Here is a 22,309-nt window from a genome sequence, read left to right as displayed (position 1 = left end):
GATGGTGCATGTTGGGGCATGCGCGCTTCCTGGCGATGACAGCCTTTTGCTGTTTCTTATAAGGCCGTGGCCCAAATACCTAAACATCCACCTGGCTCTTTTTTACAAATCCGTCATATCTCTGCAGAGGCAGTTTTTGCGGTTGGAGCCGTTTGAATCTGAACATGATACTATAAATAGGATTTGCGCTTCTATAAAAGTCGAAGCAAAGAGCCCTTTACGCACCAGGGGGCCTTTTTTTTTTATGAAAGCTTTCTCTTACGGGTCGAAAGGTGTCCAGGCCAGGAGCAACTATAGCACACAAGAGGCCCGGTCATGTCCGCCAGAACCTGGGCCTACAACCAAACCAGCAGTTCCTCTTAGCGTGCTATGTAAAGTTATTCCTTTACGTCAGCTCTACCCACACAGAGTCCAACCCAGATGGAGGTTTAACCAACCTGAAATGCCACAGCTGAGCTCCTGGCTTTGCTCTTGTGGTGAGGGAATGGCAGACATTTTATAAATAACATGTTGCTGTGCTTCTTCCAGGTTCCATTCACTGGAGGCGATGGAGGAGATGTTCTTTAATGGCTCTATCAAATACTGTTCCTCCTCCGTTGTTATGACACCGTGCTTGTTGGGGGGGGGGCAAAAAGAAAATCAGTGAAACACAGGTTACAAACACGCATACGTTATTAAAAGAATTATTTTTTCATACTTTTTAATTCTATTAAAAAGGTGCAGTTCTTGCTTTTTGACACAAGGCAGTTCAGTTTACTTTGAACTGTGCGCTCAGACAGAACAGGAATTTAATTTTAGAACTGCATACAAAGTCAAAGGAGAGCTGTGATTGGACCGTAGACTGTAAATAAGAAGTGGAAGTAGTCATCGCGACGTCACCCATTGGTCGCAACCGATGAACGGAAGTGACGTATAAGGCAGCAACCTGTCAATCACCTTGTAGCCCCGCCCTGAAGCGTCCCCTGCTTTATGGTCTGTTTGACTCTAAATTACCATAATTTACTAAAAGAACATCATGCTGTATTGAAGAAGACTTGAAACTAGAGATTGAGACATAAACTCATGTTTACAATGTTTACTGAGGGAATAAATCAAGAGAGAAGTAGAGTCGTTTATATAGACTTCTATACAACCAAAGGAGTCTGACTTGCATTGTGGGTAATGTAGAACTTTTGAATACTAAAAGTTAGGATACTGCTTAAATTTTGACCTTTTTTTCTTCTTTATCGTGTCTCTTGCAAGCCTCCCGGCTTGTGGACGTGTGATAACGATCAGTTACATGAAGACATTGTTCTCTGCCTCACTGTGGAGCGTAAAGAGAGAGAAGTCCTTCGAAAACGAGTCCGTGGAAAACACTAAACTTGACTCCGTAAACCCTAGAATACAAACAATTAACCACACATCACACCGGCGCACACGGAAACCCATTCGGCGAGCGCGTGACGTCAGAGAGCTCAAACCGTCCAGAACAGCTGATTACATTAAAAAAAAGGCACAGACACAGTTTTGTCCATTTTTGGTGCCGTTTGAAAAAAAGAAACGCTAATTCAATTTATGATACTCTGTGTGGGTCTTGCCAACACATTTGGCAATACGTTTTCTCCACATGATTACATTTGCCAATAAGAAGTAGGGCCTATTTCTTTTTCCTTTCTTGAGACTTATTCTGAAGCGTAACAGCTATTAAAACGTCTTCCAATGTCTTGATTAGTGAAGAGAAGCTAGACAGTCACACAGTCTGTGGATAGACGCCTGAGGACTAAAAGCGCAGACGGGATAATTAGACGCCTTGTTAGTGCTGCTCAGGAAGTAATATCTACAGTTATTTAACAGATCACAAAAAGGATCAAATGTGATCTCAGCCACCGAGGCTCTTAAAAAGCGTGGTATTCAAAACGCTCTCCGCGAACAGATCGCCAAGATGGTTTTCCTCCACGAGCGTCACCTCGCTCCGAGCCGCCTGCGGAGACCCGGCGTGCCAAGTGGAAGGAAGCCAAGATTCTGTTAAGCAAACTACAATTGGTCTAATCCTTTGGCACTGCGTCTGAAAGATTGGCTGCCATGAGAGCAGCGCAAGCTCGGTTTATATATTAGTTATCTGGCATTGGTATCGGGGGGGGGGGGTTGTTTGAGGTCAGCGGCACGAACGTTTTGTGGCAAAAGTTAAGAGAGAAACAGAGTGTTTTGCTCACCAGGCCCTTGCAGTTGCTGAGCGCCACTCTGGTCGTAATCTGCTGATTTTGCAGGAATCCCACGTAGTGGCAGTTATCCACCATGTTGTGCCGCCACTCCAGGCCGTCTCTTCCCCAATACTCCACTGTGAAATGCTTCGACACCAGGTGGGGGTTGAGTGTCAGGTTCAGGTGAAAGTGCTTTCCGTAGGCCGACAGTCTGTAGAACAGCCGGGTCTGCGGCTGGGGGTCCGGGTCCAAAGCGGGCAGCGGACCCACCACGGGGTCCGCCGCCCCGCGTCTCCGCCGGCCCGGCCGGTGGTGCTTCACAGTGTAGCTCAGGAACTCCCCGCTCTCGTCCACCCGCACCGGGACCGTCACCTGGTAGTGCTGCAGGTAGGACAGGAACTCCTCTTTTACAGGAGAAGGAGAAGAAGAAGAAGAGAGTGTGATGATGAGCATTGCAATACAGAAGAGATCGACCCGTCCGCCATCGCCCCGCCATACCTTGAGAGTTGTGCGAAAGTCTTTGAAATTCAGAAGCCGCCATCACCACCAGGCTCAGTGTCCAAGTCAGCGTCTTCCACAAAATCTCCATAATTCGGCGGAGAGGTGTGACATGGGGTGGAGGGTAGAGGGCGCTACAAACGGGTTAGGAGCACCATAACAAGTCCATGGTTGGCCTCCTTCACTTGAATGCTCTCGTCGTGCTCGCGGGCTCATCCAAGGGTCTCAGATTCCTCCCGATGGCGAGCGCCTCCGCGTCTCACTGGCCTCTGGGTTCATGTCAGCAGCTGGCAGAAAACACCGTTAATCCATCAGACGCACAGTCGCTCTCAGGTGCAACGCCGGAACAGGAAGCTCTATATTGGAAGCACGTCTTGACCGATCCATCTGCGTTCCTGTGGAGGAAACCGATGGGAAAAGGTTCAATGATCTGTCGCTCTGTTTGGGATCCATTCATTCATCTGCAACCATTCTGCAAGATTCAAGATGTTTTTACTGCCATATGCACAGATAGCAGACAGTTATTCTACACAATGAAAAGCTTATTTTGCTTATTTCTTATAACTAATTGATGATTTAAGTCATTTTCTTTCAGCAAAACATGTGACGATATGCTCCTTGTTGCTGGTTTATTTCATTTTAAATTGAATACGCTTACATTTTTTGATTAAATTCCTCCATTTTAAGTTGCCACCTTGCACTCTGGTTCATTTTTCACCCTTTTCTGGGGTTTTAGAAACCAAACAATTAGTTGAATCATATAGGCAGATGAAAAAATTGTGAAAATACTCATTAAAAATGATAGTCTCTCTAATCATTGTATTTTCTAAATGCCTTCAAATTGCTTCTTTAAATCAGACAACTGGTCCAAAAACACAGATATTCAACCCAAAATGAAATAAACCAACCAACTTCACACTTATAAAGCTGGAGCCAGAGAGATGGACTGAAACAATTAATCGATCGATTGTCTCTCAATCAATCAGATGACTTACCCCGGCAGAGTTAAAGCCAATAGCCAGCAGATGAAGGTGACTGGATGAGCATCCAACACAAAGTGAAACCTCTAATACTTCAGGGTTGTGTTGCGTTCACGGCTCTCCCTCGGGAACAACTCGGATTTCAGCCACATTTGTCGCCACGTGCACTTATTAATTCAATATGCAGCTGACAGTTTAACGACCGTCTGCGCGGCGCGATTGAACCGAAACAACCGAGTCGACGGTGAGAGCATTTTCGTGCACGTTTTTTTTGGGGGTGCTGCGCGTGCAAAGGAGACGACTTATAAACAAACGTCAGCGCGGTCCGGGGGAAAGTTGTCTCCGAGCACACGGGTGGCAAGCTTTAGGAGACGCGCGTGCGTGCATGCATGCGTGTGCATGTATGTGTGTGTGTGTGTGTGTGTGTGCGTGTGTGTGTGTGTGTGTGTGTTTTCTCCGGGCTGCAGCCCTCCACACAGACAGCGCTACTTACTTGGCCACTCTGACCCAGACAGTTGGCAGCCGGCCCGCGTGCATTATTACACCGGCACCTCAAACACACAACCCCCTCGAGGAGAGTCGGGAACTCTAAATAAACCACCTGACATGCTGCAAAAATACAATAAAAAAATAAAAGGCGTTAAAATAGTTCTTTGGAGCTGCAGATGTGGAGCTGCAGCGCTGCTGCACGTGGATCCAGTGCGTAAATGGTTCCTGAAAGTGCAACTTTTCCACGCAAATCCTCCGTATATAAAACTCGCACTGCAAAAAAAAAAAAAAAAAGTGGTGCTCCCCTGAGAGGATTAAAAAAAAAAAAAATGTAATAAAAAAAAAGCCGCTCAGAAGGGGAAATCCGCTCCGACAGAAACGGAGAACGAGAGATGTCGTCCCGTTCTCACCGGACGCGGAGTGTTAACAAGATAGTTACCACGCTCATCTCCACCGGCAGTCCGGGACCAACTGTGCAGGGAGGGAGAGAGAGAGAGAGAGAGAGAGAGAGAGAGAGAGAGAGAGAGAGAGAGAGAGAGAGAGAGAGGGAGAGAGAGGGGGAAGAGATCAGGACAAAAAAAAGCTTCTGCAGCTCTAAAGTTCCGCTGCTGCTCTCCTCCTTTCATCTCCTTTTGGGCTCTGCCATCCTGAGCATGCGCGCGCGCATGCACGCACACACGTACACTCACACACATACATACATACATACATACATACATACATACATACATACATACATACATACACACACACACACACACACTCACTCACACATACACACACTCACTCACTCACACAGACACACACACACTTTGTGTGAGTGTTTTTGTGTCTGTGTGAATGTGTGTGTACATGTGTGAGTGTGTGTATATATGTATGTGTGAGTGTTTTTGTGTCTGTGTAAGTGTGTGTATGTATGTGCATACACACACTCACACAGACACAAAAACACTCACACACAGACATAAAAACGCTCACACATACACACACACATACATATATTCACACATATACACACACATACATACATACACACACACTCTCACAGACACACACACACACACATACTCACACACATACATATATACACACACTCACACATACACACACACACACACACACACACACACACACACACATACATACATGCACACTCACACAGACAAACACACACATACATACAAACACTCACACACATACATACACTCACACAGACACACACACACACATACATACACACATTCACACAGACACAAAAACACTCACACATACATATATACACACACTCACACATGTACACACACACTCACACATACACACATACATATATACACACACTCACACATGTACACACACATACATACATACATACATACACACTCACAGACACACACACACATGAATGCACATACTCACACACACTTACACACACACACATACACAAAAACACTCACACATACACACACTCACACACATACATACATACATACATACATACATACACACTCACAGACACACACACACATGAATGCACATACTCACACACACTTACACACACACACATACACAAAAACACTCACACATACACACACTCACACACATACATACATACATACATACATACATACATACATACATATATTCACACACTCACACACTCACACACACACACACACACACACACAGCCTTTGGACCTCCTCCAGCAGAGAGGGTCTATCCTCAGTCGCCTTTATAATCTTTGCGTTCTCGTTGGTGGATCAGGAGTGGCTTAAACAAAACGTGAGTTGAGGTCCAGCGGGTGTCCTGCGACCTCAGAGAGACCGACACACACACACACCCTCTCTCACACACGTGCACACGCACACGCACACACACACACACACACACACACACACACACACAGAGGGGCAGATGTGCCATCAGCTGTGTGCATGTCCCAGAATAACACAGAGCGCAGCACTAATAAGGAAAGTGGAGGTTCTGACCTTCACATCATCCAGTTAAAAGCACCACTTTGAATAAATACTCAATGAAAGGTAAACTCATTTCTTTTTGGAGCATAATGTTTGTCAAAGTCCTGGACTGCATTTTCACTGCATTTTTTTTTACTCCACTTCGGTATTTTACAGCTGCAGATCAAGATGTTTACATTAAAAAGACCATTACTTGGGTAAAAATAGCAATACATGTGAAAATACCTTCTTTAATTAAAATAAGAGCCCGGTACTGAAAAGTATTATGAAGCAAAATGTACTTAACGGTATGAGAAGAAAGAGTACTAAAAAAAGAAAATCATTCCCACAGTTATTATCACTGATGCATCACGTTTTAGATGGTATATATTACATAACTATATCATATGTTGGGTAGTTTAATATATGAAAATACATCATATTCTATAAAATCATTAGTTTTATGTGTAACATTTGAATTTGGAGTAACAGAATAAATGCATATTTTCTTCTGACATACGGTCAGGTAGAAAGTACCTCAAATGTGTACTTAAGTAAAGAACTTGTACTTAGTTACTTTCCACCACTGGAAAAACTAGCTAACTTTATACAAGGTAGTTCAAAGTAGCTGACCTTAACGCTAGCAATACAATATAAGTATAAGTAGTATATACTTATATATAAGTAGTAATACTCATGTAAAAAGGAGTACTTTTACTCTTGATACATTCTGATTATAGTACGTCTTAACTTTACTTAAAAAGTATCAAGTTTGAATGAGTCATTTACTTGTAGTATTTATGCCATATTTATACATTTTCCTCACTGAGTACTTCTTCCATCAGTGAAAAATAAATACTTAAAATGAGAAAAGTAAAAGTACTCATGAAGCCGTGTCGGTGGTACTTTAATGTTGCAGCTGGTTGATAAAGTGCTCATTTTAACTAGTAATGCATCATATTTTGGAAGTAAAACGTGAAAAGTAAACATGTAAAAATGGAAGTATGTACAAGAGTATATGTGCGTAGTACAAATCCACTTCCTGCAGGTATAAATCCGTACAGAAGACGGTGACATCACGCGGGACACGATCTCTGAGCAACCACAAATATCAACCAGGAAAAAGCATCAAAAGAACATATTGTGACATTAAACCTTTGAAGAAGGGTCCAACTTTAACCCTGAAGCGTCCCGATAGAAACACAAATACCATTAGTTCACAGGTTCTTTAGAGTACATCCGCCTTAACATATATTACCAGTATTTCAGGTTGACAAGTTTGACGTCTAAATCGCTGGATCTGCTACTTCAGGGTCTGCTGTGGAGGGCAGCCCCGTGTACTTTGGTGTAATTTAGCCTCCCGTCTATCTTTAGTCTGTAGGAAATTGAAAATCATGCCTATCCCTGAGTTTCAGTCCCAGCTGCTCATTATGTAGGAGCCTCTATCATTACAGCCAGGTTGTCATTACCAGCTCTCCTGCACAGCCTCAGAAGGTGACGGGCCCGTTCGTGGGAAGCAGCGCCGCCGTGTGTCTGAAAGCGGCAGCGCGGGGATTTGAAACCCATAAAGAATTAAGGAGTGTTTTCTTTACTGGTTTTTACAAGAGAAACTGGTTCCTATAATCACCTAATTATGGCTAACCTTTGGAGAAGTGCACTTTGTTCCTTCAAAGGTGATTTCATTTCCGATTGGCGGTAATACTGTTTGAATTAGGACAAGGTGCGTCAGCCATAACCTCCACGTTTATAACCGAGATAAGTGCAACACACTGCCCACACCCACACCCACACCCACACCCACACACACACACACACACACACACACACGGTGTGCGACTTATTAGACTTAAGTATTAGAAGTACCACTCTGTAAAAAGTATTATTGACTTACTTCAGAGTGGAAAAGGAAAAATACTCATTCTGGAGGATGAATTGCTCCATCCGGGTTTTATTGTTATAGATTATACCATCTAATACTACATTAATGTGTAGGCAGCATTTAAATGTTGTAGCTGGACAATATGGAGCTGATTGAAGGTATTTTAAATAAATGAAGTTGTTTAATTTATCGTATAACAAAGTATGTTATCGTTCATGCTCATTATTGGTAAAGTAACCAGCAACTATTGGAAAAAGTACAATATATACCTCTGAAATGTAGACGAGTACAACTAAAGATTGGCATAATATTTGAATACACAAGTGCTGAAGAAGTGTATTTAAGTTCAGGACTTGAGTAAATGTACTTAGTTACTGCCTTTATTAATGTGAATGAAGTGGATTTTGTTTTGAAAAAAAGTTGCAGATTTCCGCAATGCAGGCGGCAAAACATTGTTTAATGTGTATTATTAATAACATTTCATTCTCAACAGTTAAGTATATTTATTCTGAAAGATTAGTCTCTGGATGAAAAGTAGCTGCACTGTGAAATAAAATCCATCCATCCATCCATTATCAGCCGCTTATCCGGGGTCGGGTCGCGGTGGCAGCAGGTTCAGCAGGCCGAGCCAGGCTTCCCTCTCACCCGCAACACTTTCCAGCTCATTCTGGGGGACCCCGAGGCGTTCCAAGGCCAGCCGGGAGATATAATCCCTCCAGCGTGTCCTCGGTCTTCCCCGGGGTCTCCTACCAGTTGGACGTGCCTGGAAAACCTCTAATGGGAGGCGTCCAGGAGGCATCCTGACTAGATGCCCGAACCACCTCAGCTGACTCCTTTCGACACGAAGGAGCAGCGACTCGACTCCAAGCTCCCTCCTGATGTCCGAGCTCCTTACCCTATCTCTAAGGGTGAGCCCGGCCACCCTGCGGAGGAAGCTCATTTCGGCCGCTTGTATTCGAGATCTCGTTCTTTCGGTCACGACCCAGAGTTCGTGACCATAGGTGAGGGTTGGAACATAGACCGACCAGTAAATGGAGAGCTTCGCCTTCCGGCTCAGCTCCCTCTTCACCAGGACGGACCAGTACAGCGCCTGTTTTATTGCTGCAGCCGCACCGATCCGTCTGTCGATCTCCCGCTCCACCTTACCCTCACTCGTGAACAAGACCCCGAGATACTTGAACTCCTTCGCTTGGGGTAGGCAGTTTGTCCCCACCTGGAGGGAGCAATCCACCGGTTTCCGGCAGAGCACCATGGCCTCAGATTTGGAGGCGCTAACTCTCATCCCTGCCGCTTCACACTCGGCTGCAAAACGCCCCAGTGAATGCTGGAGGTCACAATCCGAGGAGGCAAACAGGACCACATCATCCGCAGCACCCCCCACAAAAACCCCCGAGGGACCCGGTCGAAAGCCTTCTCCAAGTCCACAAAGCACATGTAGACTGGTTGGGCAAACTCCCAGGACCCCTCCAGTAGTCTTGCAAGGGTAAAGAGCTGGTCCACTGTTCCACGACCGGGACGGAATCCGCACTGCTCGTCTTGAATCTGAGGTTCGACAAGCGGTCGGAGCCTCCTTTCCAGCACCCTGGCATAAGCTTTTCCCGGGAGGCTGAGCAGTGTGATGCCACAATAGTTTGAGCACACTCTCCGGTCCCCCTTCTTGTAGATGGGAACCACCACCCCGGTCTGCCAGTCCATGGGCACTGTTCCCGACCCCCATGCGACACTGAAAAGGCGTGTCAACCAAGACAGCCCAACAGTGTCCAGCGCTTTCAGCATCTCAGGGCGGATCTCATCCACCCCTGGCGCCTTGCCACCAAGGAGCTTTTTGACTAACTTAGCGACCTCTGCCAGGGATATGGGAGAAACCACCCCAAAGTCTTCCGGCGCTGCCCCCTCTCCGGGGGACATGTTAGCCGGGTTTAGGAGTTCCTCAAAGTGCTCTTTCCACCGCCCGACGATGTCCCCAGTCCGGGTCAGCAGTTCCCCCCCCCTGCTGAGAACAGCCTGGGGTAGGCCCTGCTTTCCCTTCCTGAGCCGTCGGATGGTTTGCCAGAACCTCCTTGAGGCCAACCGAAAGTCCTTCTCCATGGCCTCCCCGAACTCCTCCCATGCCCGAGTTTTAGCATCCGCGACCATCGCAGCTGCAGCCCTTCTGGCCTGCCGGTACCCGTCAGCTGCTTCAGGAGACCCCTGGGCCAGCCAGGCCCGAAAGGCCTCCTTCTTCAGTTTGACGGCTTCCCTCACCCCCGGTGTCCACCACCGGGTTCTCGGGTTGCCGCCACGACAGGCACCGATGACCTTCTGGCCACAGCTCCGAGCAGCCGCGTCCACAATAGAGGCTTTGAACATGGTCCACTCGGGTTCCATGTCCCCAGCCTCCCTCGGGATTTGTGAGAAGTTCTTCCGGAGGTGGGAGTTGAAGACCTCCCGGACAGGATCCTCCGCCAGACGTTCCCAGTTCACCCTCACTACACGTTTGGGCTTGCCAGGTCTTTCTAGCCGACTCCCCCGCCATCTGATCCAACTCACCACCAGGTGGTGATCAGTTGACAGCTCTGCTCCTCTCTTCACCCGAGTGTCCAAGACATACGGCCGCAGATCAGATGATACGACTACAAAGTCGATCATTGATCTCCGGCCTAAGGTGTTCTGGTACCAGGTACACTTATGAGCCACCTTATGCTCGAACATGGTGTTCGTTATGGACAAACTGTGGCTAGCACAGAAGTCCAACAACAAAACACCATTCGGGTTCAGATCGGGCAAGCCGTTCCTCCCAATCACGCCCCGCCAGGTTTCTCTGAAATAAAATCTATTTCTATTATTTTATTGTTTTATTCTACGTCTGTTTATTGTTGTGCAACTTTCACCGAGTCAAATTCCTTGTATGTGCAACGTACTTGGCCAATGAATTATTCTGATTCTTATCCGACCTTTGATCCGGCTGCTGTTCATAAATGATTAATAATTATTAACTAACTTGATCCTGAATTTGGAAGCACAAAGAATTCAAAACATAACATTAATATAATTTAAGATGCTACTGATATAATTACAAGTGTGGGTTGGCGTTTAATCTTCATTTAGAGAAAAACAAACTACTTTTATTTCTAATTTAGAGGATCCATTTGCCTCTAAAGTTGACATCTAAACTCCACATGTTGTGAAGAATGGGAAGCAGCTGATATTTATGGCGGTGAAGGCCTTCCCCACACAGAAGTCACCTGCTTTCATCGGCTATAAAGACTCGCCGCTGCCTCCGCTCACAATCTATCACCCAGGAGCTTCTTTGAGTCGTCTCTCCGTCCCTCAACCGACTGGTAAGATCTACCGCCCGACGTTTGTTGGGGGACGTAAACGGGAGTCACGACAAACTCTTTTTTTTAACAGATCCCCATCATGGTCGTGACCAACCAACCGGGCCCCTTCGCGGCCTCCGACTTCCAGACCGGCCTGTGTGACTTCTGCGACGACTGTGGAACCTGTGAGCGCTCCTCTCCGCCTCCTCACACACACACACACACACACACACAACGAAGACGTTTGCTCGGGAGCTGTATGTTAAGTATGTTTCCCCCTCACACACACAGGCTGCTACGGCCTGTGCTGCTACCCGTGTCTGGGCTGCTCCATCGCCAGCGACATGGACGAGTGCTGCCTGTGCGGACTGAGCCCGTCCATCCGCAGCGTCTACAGGACCAGATACAACATCAACGTGAGTCTTTGAGTGTTTATACGCCTTTTTTTTTACTCTTATGTGGTCTAGTTATCAATTTTAGTTGAAATATTTTACTAAATGTATCTTACTGCATTGCTATTCCATTTTGCACCAGTGTAAGAATTACTTTTTTGACACTTAATACATCATTTTGTATTTGATTGATTGTTATCGAACATGTATAACACGTGTACAGGTTCACTAGAAGGAATTCAAACGTATTTTTGTCGTCCTGAACAAAGTGGAAGTACTCCTATACTTGTGTAAAAGTACTATTATGAGTATGTTCAAATACTTTATTGAGTAAAAGTCCTTCATTCAAAATCCTACTTCAGTAAAAGTATTATCAGCATTAAGGTATCGAAAGTACAAATACTCAGAACAATGGACTCAAGTTAACTAACTACTTTAGTCCAGTGGTTCCCAACATAGGGGTCAGGCCCCTCTAAAGGGTCACCAGATCAATCTGAGGGGTCGTGAGTAAATAAAGTATCCGAAACACAAACTTGTATTTGTTTTTTTCCTCTAATTTGTGTTAAATATTGGATACATATTTATTTAAATGAAGGCAATGCTGTCTTTTAGTTGTAAACGTCACGACGTAGCCACACCTGCTTTTGTTTGTTTTCCTTTTATGAGCCACAAAAGGTCGTTTAGAATTAATGTTTAACACTGCTGTGAAATATTAAACCAGAGTAGTAAAACTACGACGACGTTGTAATTCATAATATTCATGCGGGAGACGTTTCACTACTAGATGGCGCCCAGAGTGGAAGGACGTGCATGTGGATTTTAGCATTTAGCTCGAAACCATCGTAGTAGTAATTAGATTCAACTCACGTCTCCTTTTTGGAGTGTACAGCAGTATATCATGTGTACATTTATATTTTAGTAGTTTTGTATTGTGTGAAAGAATACACTTTAAAGTGGGACTGTTGATATCTGAGCCATTACGGCTTCTAAACTCTCCTTATAAACATGTATACGGAGTTCAAATAAATTGATAAATGTGTGCACAAAAGCATCAGAAAACCCCGTTCCAATAGAACTTCATGCCTGTGTTCCCAGGGGTCTCTGTGCAGCGACTACATGGCCGTCATGTGCTGCCCGGTCTGTGCCACCTGCCAGCTGAAGAGAGATATCGACCGCAGGAAGGAGCAAGGCAACTTCTAAATAGGTAAGAAAACACCTCATATATTAATAAAAATATAACGGAGCTGCTGACATTCTTTTTTTTTTAATCCCTCGTCTACTTTATTCCTTCTAGATGTCATCAAGGCACCAGACGAGTTGTAAATGTGCAGGATCGCTGTACTCAATTGTGCATTCAGCCCATTCTCTCTCCAACTAGGATGTTTATAAAGAGGTAATCCGTATGATTTGGTTGTTAGCGGTGCTGTAAAATGACTATAAACTATAATCATCTGTGGGAAGGGACGTTCAGTTAAACATTAGTCAGCTGAGACGCTCCCTGGCAGTGGAGAACAGCGGCATGATTTACTGCTTCGGATATAAAGTCAAGTTTATCTGATCCGCCAGTCTTGAAATAAATAAATCTCTTAATTTAAATTAATCGAGGTTTTGCTTTTTTTATTTGCCCGTTTCTTCACTTGTGTATATTTTTACTTCACACCAAAATCTAGTTAAATAAACCTGGAATTAGTTGTTTCTTTTCTGGCTCAGACTAAAATATTCAAACATCTATAGGATGGATCGGCACAACATTTAGACATATTTTCATTGCGGCACCATCGACTAGCCCAAATGTGTATTTATATAAAATATAACTAAAGCAAACATCCCCATCAGCCTCGGCTGTTAGCGTTTGGTGCCAGTTAGCACATGTTTGCATGCTAACACCTGTTCAACCAGCGTGTTAGCATGCTGTTGTTAGCATTTAGCTCAACGCATTTTCTCACCGTCAAATATTTTGAGTTGACGTCTAGTTTGAAGAAAGCTGGAATTATTGAGATTCAAATAAAACCTATTTTAGCTAAAACCAAAAAAAACAATTAACTGCGGTTTCCTTCCACAGTTTTCCAAGTTGAGAGGAATAAACTAGATTTTATTCGTTCAGTCACGAAGAAAAAAAATACTGTTTTTACAGCAGCTATTTTTGAGGTGCATCTCAAAATATGAATTATGGCTGCATTCCATTTAGTTGTGCCACTTTATTGACTTTGGTATTGTGCAATCCTGGAAAATCTGTACAGCTTGCTGGCACACTTAAATGAAATGGAACCATAAAATACGAATCAGTTACAACTCTGTTTTTCCAGTGAGGACAAGTCACAGGGAGAAGCTCCATGACGTCCAACCAGCAACATGTAGGCTCATCCTAAAAGGCATGGAGGCGTCACGAAGCAACAGACAATTATTATTAGAAAGATACATTCAGGTCTTCAGGGAAAGGTGTTTATAAAAAGTTTTGATTACACTTTAGCCTCATTCTTTACAGCTGTGTTATAAGATTTAAAATGTCTACTGCGTTGTCAATTCTACAAGTAAATATCGATTTCAGGAAAATGTTTTGGATCACAATTAAGTACAAAATAAAAGGCAAAACACATTATGCTTGAAGTGGTTAAGGAGGAATATCGTCTCACAGCTTTCAAATAAGTGAATTTTTACTTAAATATATACGATATGAACGGCTCGACCCCAGCAGCACATCAGAGGAACATTTAGGTGGAACTACAAAAAAGTAAAAAGATTCCTTGAGCATGGTGAATAAATAATAATGCAATTAAATGTAGAAAACAATATATTGAAAAGTATTGTAGGCATTAATTAATGATAAAATGTGACATATTTCTGTTTAAATGTTCTTATTTATTCATTTATATATATTTGGATTAATTCCCATATTTATCTACTTCTATTTAATTTTCCCTTTATTTACTTTCATTAACTTTGACAATTATGTATTATAAAAAGGTGTATTCTAACCATATTTATTTCCCCAAATGCATTTTCCCCACGTCACATTGAAGTAATTTTGGCAGGTTCCAACCGCCATAGGACTCCAGTGTATTTCAAGACTTTGTCGTATGAATGTTGATTAAAATTGGAAAACATTCAAATGACTTTCTACTAAATTAGAAAATAAAAATCAACCGAGACGCTGAACAAATCGATTTCTCTCCGCTTTGAATTTAATTCAGAATTTCATAAGAGTAGACCGAGAATGTTTTTACATGAAGAACCACTTGACAGATATTCGTGTGTCACGTTTAAAAACAGGAGAATGAGTTGGAACGCAAAAGCTTTCTCTCTTCTTTTTAACCCCATTACATGTCAACTATCTGAATAATCACATCCAAACTCTTAACATGCTAATTAAATAATGGGAAGTCCCCTAAACATTACACTGCAGACCTTCGGTCAATACATCTATGCCAGACACAGATCGGAAATATTGAGAAACATTTAACTATTTTCCCTGTAGACAAAAGTAATAAAGAGTTTATGAAAAGTCCAACAAGTGATGGTGAAGTTTTTTGAGCAGGAAGACGACACTTTAAGACAGACCGAGGAGGGAAGCGTGTTGGGGGCGTTTACTGGGTCATCTGGGTCTCCATAGCCTGGGCCGCCCACTCCGGAGCAGCCGAGCGGATCTTTTCTAGGAGGTTGTTGACCTGGAAACACAGAGACTGGATCTGTTTGTCCCAGGTGGGGAGGGCTTCACGGGCTGCGCAGGCAAAAGAAGAAGAAAAAGGTCATCCAATGTTTGGGATTTCATGAGGTTTTAACAACACATGTACATGTTCAAAGCCGGTTGGTGGTTTAAGCCTTTTTTGGTCGTTCGTGAGGAAACTGACAAGTATTCAACACAAATGTTTGTTTCCATAAAATAAAAAAAAAGATGATTCTGTTTTGGGGATCTTTTACGTCTAATTGAATATTTATACCATAACTCCCCAGAGTGATGCGTTTGTTGTTTCGTTGTATTTGTAATCTCTGTATTCAGTGACAGTTTGTCAGTTACACTACCGTCAAGCAACTCACAACTGAATGTAATGTCCTGTATACCCCAAATTATTGGGGGCGGTACTGTTCTCCATTCCCGTATAAAGTATGTGCAAAATCAATAAAAAAGATTTGAAAAGAAAAGGTTGATTCCAATTTTTTCTTTTAAAAAGACCAACTCATTTAATTAATGACTTATTTTAAAGGTTATTTGAAGTTTTATTTGAAAACCATAAACGCTTTGAATGCAACAAAAGAAAAAATAAACAACATTTGGTGCAGCTCTACAATGCAAGTGGGATTTAATGGATAATAACAGTCACGTTAAATAAAAGAATACTGAAAGTTTGGTGCACAAACACGAACGGGGAAGTTCCATCTTTGACATGTGAGAACACACGGACCGTCAACTCACTCTCAAAGTGTACGATGCTGTCTATCTGGTCGATGAAGCCGTTCATGCGTCCCTCAGTGATCATCTGGGAGGCTATTTTCTCGGCCTAAAGACAAACAAAGCAAGCAAGAAACCTCAGGACACATTGTGGAAAATAAACAGCTCCAAAAATAATATTTGTTCAGTAAAAAGGATATTTAATACAAGTAGAACATTGTTTTTTAATCTAAAAGCTGAATAGAAATATCAGTTACAGAGCTATTATTTTATTGACCATTAATGCTGAAGAGTACTAAAAAGATGAATTGCTTTAGGCTTTATTTTTTTACAGTAAACAATTTCACTTCTTATGTTTTGAGGTTTAAGATGTTCCACAATGTGTTTAAAATGCATCACAAATTAATATAAAAATTGGTTTTAATAATAATCGACCACCAGTAAACTATTTCAATGTCTCGAGCTTAATATCATTTTTACATTTACTTACAGTGAAGTTATTTCATAAAGATTGTTTGTAGAAAAGATTAAGGAAAAAAATATAATAACATAAGAGATATTAATCCTAGTGATGTCTCACCTTTGCTGGGGGGATTTCTAAAAGTGCTCCTAGCTCTTCAAACGTGATGTTGTTGTAGAGTTTGCTAGCGGACAGGAGGTTGTGTTCGATCACAGCTCTGTCAAGGATGCTGGAGCCTGCAAGAGAAAGACACGCAACTTAAACCACATTTACGCTTTCATTACAAACCTCACAGACTGACGGTCGGACTGAAACATACATTAATATCATTCAGCATTATTTAGACTATTTAGACCAGGATATCATTATCGCTGATGTCCAGCACCAATTAATGTCTAGAAATCAAACGGAAGAAACGTCTTATAACTGCACAACCTGCCTGATAATCACATTTTTAGGTTTTCAAAGTAATCCAGTGATAGTTGTGTGTACATCGAGGAGTACATTGCAAACAAGGACCGCAAATAACTAATTCGGCATGCTTTTAATGTTTCCAATACGACAAAATTAAATAAATATAGGCTTAAAAAGGGGCTCAAAAGAGTAAACCAGCACATGTCATTTATTACTACAGCACATTTGATGAGCTCTTGCTCTTCCAATACCTGTCATTGTTTGTGTTGTCATATTGGTTTCCAAAATATCCGACATGTTGGTGTTTCCATCTATCAGATTAGCAAAAACAGTTTAACATTCCACTGAACTGTGCCTTTCAAGCTTTTTCACATGCAAAATGATTGAAAATGTCAATATGTCACTGCTCAGTCCCAGGCGGCCACATGATCACACAGGTGCATGGTGTGAAGAACATGAGCATGAAAAACAGGCGCTGCACTTCAATTACTACAGTTTGGGTCGGCTGGTTGACAGCGATCACCTAGATATCTGCAAGGCTGCATTCACTGTTCCGATATATCCTTTCCTGTGACTGATCAACAATATTATGGGATCGGTCCTTTGGGTCACGGTTGACTCCGTTTACTTGTTTTGAAAGGCTTGAAATATACATTTCTGCTGCCAACACAACTCACAAGATGAACAATCTGACGTGGACTTATTTTTTTACCGATTTAAGTCAGTAAAAGAAGTGCCACAATACTCAGTATTTAGGGCATAAACCAGGACACAAAATGAACTTCTAAGAGCTCAATCTGGGCACCTAGCTGCAATAAACCCAGAAACATATGCTTTCATTCACTGGCAGTATATATGCCTCTAGAATGACCTAAACTGCATAAAACATCCTCCTCATCGTGTGGTTAAATGTGACAGTACTTTCTAGACACTGTACACTAGATGGCACTCAAAAGTGATGCAGCCTTCCCTGCAAATATAACATCTAACAGTTGAAGAGATGGTGGGAATAGAAAACCCAGTAACGTAGCAGCTCAGGCTGTGTAAAGCCAATCATCTCCACTCACCATCCGCTGTGGTGGCTTTCTGGTGAGGCATCAGCATGGCAGCAAACTCCTGCAGCTGGTTTCCTCTGATAATACGGTCAAGGTACATCTTCTCCAGAATACCATAGGCAGCCAGCTGCTGACAGCGCTCATCCTTAAAGAGAGTGGCCAACATACGGGAACGCTGCTGACCTAAAAGAACGAAGAAAACATTATATATATATATTTGGTTTGAGACGCAAAGTTTGTAATTTAGATAATCTTTAAAAATGTGAACCTAACACATTCGTCTTGGTGGTACCTGCAGAAGCCAGTATGGTGCAGTTTAGGGCATGTTTCAGTGCCTCCAGACGCTCAGTCTCATGGACAATCGACTTATAAGACAGCTCGTTGTACCTTTGTGCAGCCTCAATGAACTTCCTCCTGAAGTCTAGAACTCTGGCATAGCACACCTAAGAAGTAAAACAGCATTAAAAACCGACCCAAGCAACTACAAATATTGTTTACTGCAAAGTAACAGCAATGCAGATATAATCTTTGTACCTTATAGTGTATCTGCAGCTGTTCATTAGAGGACTCATTCTGAAGCAATGAGGCTCTGTTGATATATGCCTCTGCTTGCACTGGATCATCATCCTCCAAGTAGAGACGGGCAATTTTCAGGTATGTATCCAACTTATAGTCAACATTGTATTGCCTAAGGGAGGAAATAAAAAAAGGTATTAAAAGACCAGGACATATGACAAACAATAAAGTTATGGAAATAAATCTGCTAGTAGCTATCTTACTTCTGTCCCGTTTCCAGGGGAATACCAACTAAAACCTGGGCAGCATTCCTCCAGTCTCCCTCCTTTTCATAAATGGTTGCTAAGTGCTGTCTGATTGAGGCTACCTGAGGATGTGGAACAACATAATATAATTGTGCATTTCAGTAAGAATACAGATGTTTAAGTGATGTAATAATCAACAACAAATACCCGGTGGAGTTACAAGAGTGCGTGAGTGCATTCACCTGTTCCTCAAAGGAAATGACCCTGGGCTGGATCTTTTCCAAGGTGAAGTGATACACGGCTTTAGCTGTGGCGTCGGGCAGGTTGGGCAGATGTGTGCAGAAATCGGTGAGCAGCTGTCTCGAGATGACAAGACTGACATTTTCGTTTACCACTGTTAAAAAAACAAACATTTTAAAAGATAGAAATTATGAGGCACGATATCCTGTTGACATCCAAATGTATTACTACTAAGCTTGGAGAGAAATGGTGCTGATGTAAAAGAAAATTCGCACTGCATACTTGCTTCAACAAAGGCCTTCAAGGACTCCAGCTGCTCTGCATCTGTAAACTGAATGGCCTTCTCCAAAATCTGTCGATATCTAGAAAAGATGTTACAGGTTAGAAACTACACCACTGTTTAGAGGAGGTCAGTGCAATTGATAAATAAAACGTTTAACAGACTGAGATTGTAAAAAAAATGATATATTTCTATACACGGTCACAAATACACACATTAGTCTAAACAATATTCATGCTAAGCTTTAAAGAACATTATTTAGTGCTCATAATATGTTGGTCTGTTATTCACAAGGAAATAAAAAGGGACATTTAAAGAACAAAGCTTAAAAGCACAATATTTAGTGCTCATAATATGATGGTCTGTTATTCACATGGAAGTAAAAAGGGACATTTAAAGAACAAAGCTTGAAAGCACAATATTTAGTGCTCATAATATGATGGTCTGTTATTCACATTGAAGTAAAAAGGGACATTTAAAGTAAAAGCTTGGCGCATTAGTACTTTTCTTCTCAGCCAGTAGCTAGCTAATAAACAGTAGCTGCTGGACGCTAATATGAGTAAATATAACGGTAACGTCAGTGTTACACTCCTCGCTTTTAAGTCACATGGACATGGAGTCACATACTAATTGACAACCTGTAAAATAAAGTTCTTTGACAGACAGATACAAACGGTTAACGTTTAGCTAACGCTAGCTGAGTGTTTAGCTAATGTAACTGGGCAGCTAACGCTAGCTTAGCGCTGTACATAGCTTACTTTCTAAACGTGGACGTATGGCAACTGTTAATTATTGAAGTGTGTCCTTATTAAGGGCGATACATACTTGGCAGCGAGATCTTTGTGAGATCCAGTTGAATTCATTAGCTGTGCGAGCTCCTGCCTCACATCGGTCGCCATTGTCGTAGAGTCGAAGAGTCAACGACACCGGCTTCTTCTGCCAAGAGTGGAGCGGGACTTCCGGTCTGTCGCGGAAGCGCGACTTCCGGTCCTCCAAACGAACCGCCAACAGGTCCTGCATACACAATCTTACCTATTAATAGTACAATTACTACTCAACAAGTACTTATACGTATTTCAAAATTGTACTTTAATAAATGTAATTAGTTACTTTCCACCAAGGGGCCCTTTATTGTAGAAGGGCCCAGTCGCCAAATAGTGGATATAAGTGGCCCTATGTAGTATGTATTTCTTGTCCTTTTTTTAATTAAATGTTTTTACAAATGACAAACATATAATTTTACATAAATAGACATACATTACAAAAGATAAAAAATGTGTTTGTTTTATATATTTTGTTGTCTTTTGCACATTGAAGGCCAGACGACAAATTAAATAGTAATATTATAATCCTTCAACACTTGCTCAATGGATTAGTTATGTAGTATTTTATAAAGTTGGGGAAGATAACTGACAAGTGTGCATTCATATGGCAACCTTTCCTTTGCCCTGTTGATGCTTGTGGCTTTAATAGCATTATAGCTGACTCAAGTCTTTGATATATATATATATATATATATATATATATATATATATATATATATATATATATATATATATGTATGTAACTATGAGTCTATAAACCGTTTCTGACTTCTGATTTCTTTTTCTTTTTTTGCATGTCAGTGCTCTATCTATCTATGTCTAGATAATAGGATAAAGAGTTAAGGATTTTTTTAAAACATAATTTGTTTATTTATTTATGACTTGTACATGCATGCTTTATATATACACTATAGTATAGGTGGATTTTACATTCATATCGACAAAAACTCAGAAATAAACTAAACAACTAAAACACATAGCCTGATATATATATATATATATATATATATATATATATATATATATATATATATATATATATATATACAACTTTAATTAAACAGGATTATTATCTATCTATCTATCTATCTAGATATCTATCTATCTATCTATCGATCGATCTATCTATTATCAATACAATATTGTCGCTAAAGTGTGCTGCACCTTTAACAGTGACGTAGCAGTTACGTAGCACGCAGAGGGCGTGGCCTACTTGTGAAATGTCAGGGAGGAATGGCGCTCGGCGCGGTATTTTGAACAATCGCCTTTTTCCTTTTCCTCGTTTTATCTGGAATCGTTGCCCAGCGTGAAAAAAACCTCTGGGTAAGCGGGACTACTTGTGGACCGATCCCGCGGTTTTCTCCGCACTGCGTCCCGCAGAAAGGCCGCACACTTTTTTTTTTTTTACCAGTGTGTTGAATGTGGAGGTATAATGTTGTGCTAGCTAGCTTGGGTTAGCGAGCTCAGCAAGTTTGCTAGTACAGTTGTCTCCTCGTAATGAGGAGGATAACGGGGGTTAGACGGGAATGAAGAGCGCAGAAGGGATGCCGAACCTCTGGTACTGACTTATCACATCATTATGCGTGCTGACAGAAAGTTCGTCGTTTCCTAACAGATGATTTAATGACATATGGGGCTAAATGTAGAGTAAACGCTATTGATAGTTGTTTTAATGGTCTTTCGGTCTCTGTGCTGTCAAAACATCACGGGAGCAGGAGTTGACGTCAGCTGCTCATGCTTTTTTTTATGTGTTTCCATATCACTGAGCCTCGTATTGAATATTTAGAAACGGATCCTGTTAAGTTTTATTTCGACTTGGTCTGAAAACATAAATGTAATTTATAACTGGTTAAGGCCATGCTAACTTGGCCAGTGTGCCCAGAAAACACAAGCTGCACGCGCCGATTGGTTACATATACTGGTGAAATTGTGCTAAATGCATTGTTGGAGCTAAAATGTTTAAATCCAGATGGATGTCTCAGGTGACAGGAGGAATTATTGAAAGCTAGCATTGTTTACGTTGTCAGAGTCTGCTTGAAGAGTTTGTTACTTGCTAGTAGCCCACTGGAGCCTTCAAGTATTTCCTTTAGCTCCAGTGTGTGCCAGCTCCTCTGCTTTGTTGTGTGTAAGTGTGTGTGTGTTTTTGTAGCTTAACGCGTGTTCATATTAATTAACAGTCGGTGTTCAGGGTTAGCTGGAGAGCTAACAGAGTTGATGA

The 22,309-nt window shown here is 42.0% G+C and overlaps 3 protein-coding genes across 4 annotated transcripts in view; 1 reads left to right on the top strand and 2 right to left on the bottom strand.

The window, feature by feature from the left end:
- adamts6 (ADAM metallopeptidase with thrombospondin type 1 motif, 6) overlaps window positions 1-2,769 on the bottom strand; it is a gene marked incomplete at both ends in the record, with an annotated part of 50,181 nt that extends 47,412 nt beyond the window's left edge. The window contains 3 exons of one of the 2 annotated variants that reach the window (XM_079235612.1): window positions 434-612; window positions 2,193-2,584; window positions 2,679-2,769. In XM_079235612.1, coding sequence (XP_079091738.1) covers window positions 434-612; window positions 2,193-2,584; window positions 2,679-2,769 — 662 coding nt within the window. The remainder of the gene's footprint in view (window positions 1-433; window positions 613-2,192; window positions 2,585-2,678) is intronic. The other variant, XM_079235611.1, reaches the window with a different exon arrangement.
- Window positions 2,770-11,378: 8,609 nt separating this feature from the next.
- Window positions 11,379-12,870, top strand: plac8.2 (placenta associated 8, tandem duplicate 2; the record flags this gene model as incomplete). Its single annotated transcript, XM_079235546.1, has 3 exons — window positions 11,379-11,463; window positions 11,570-11,694; window positions 12,766-12,870. 3 exons carry the CDS (start codon window positions 11,379-11,381, stop codon window positions 12,868-12,870), a joined length of 315 nt encoding a protein of 104 aa, XP_079091672.1.
- Window positions 12,871-14,218: 1,348 nt separating this feature from the next.
- Window positions 14,219-20,183, bottom strand: cops4 (COP9 constitutive photomorphogenic homolog subunit 4 (Arabidopsis)). Its single transcript, XM_079235169.1, has 10 exons — window positions 20,093-20,183; window positions 19,270-19,349; window positions 18,990-19,141; window positions 18,766-18,869; window positions 18,521-18,674; window positions 18,279-18,429; window positions 17,999-18,169; window positions 16,638-16,753; window positions 16,082-16,166; window positions 14,219-15,388 (listed from the first exon to the last, which is right to left on the bottom strand). The coding sequence occupies exons 1-10, from the start codon at window positions 20,164-20,166 to the stop codon at window positions 15,255-15,257; spliced, it is 1,221 nt and encodes a 406-aa protein (XP_079091295.1). The 5' UTR covers window positions 20,167-20,183; the 3' UTR covers window positions 14,219-15,254.
- Between the last annotated feature and the right edge of the window lie 2,126 nt (window positions 20,184-22,309).

This window comes from Taurulus bubalis (assembly GCF_910589615.1).
Source record: "Taurulus bubalis genome assembly, chromosome: 19".
Lineage (NCBI taxonomy): Eukaryota > Metazoa > Chordata > Actinopteri > Perciformes > Cottidae > Taurulus > Taurulus bubalis.
Note: the sequence above shows the minus strand (reverse complement) of the source record. Positions and strands in the feature narration are given on the sequence as shown.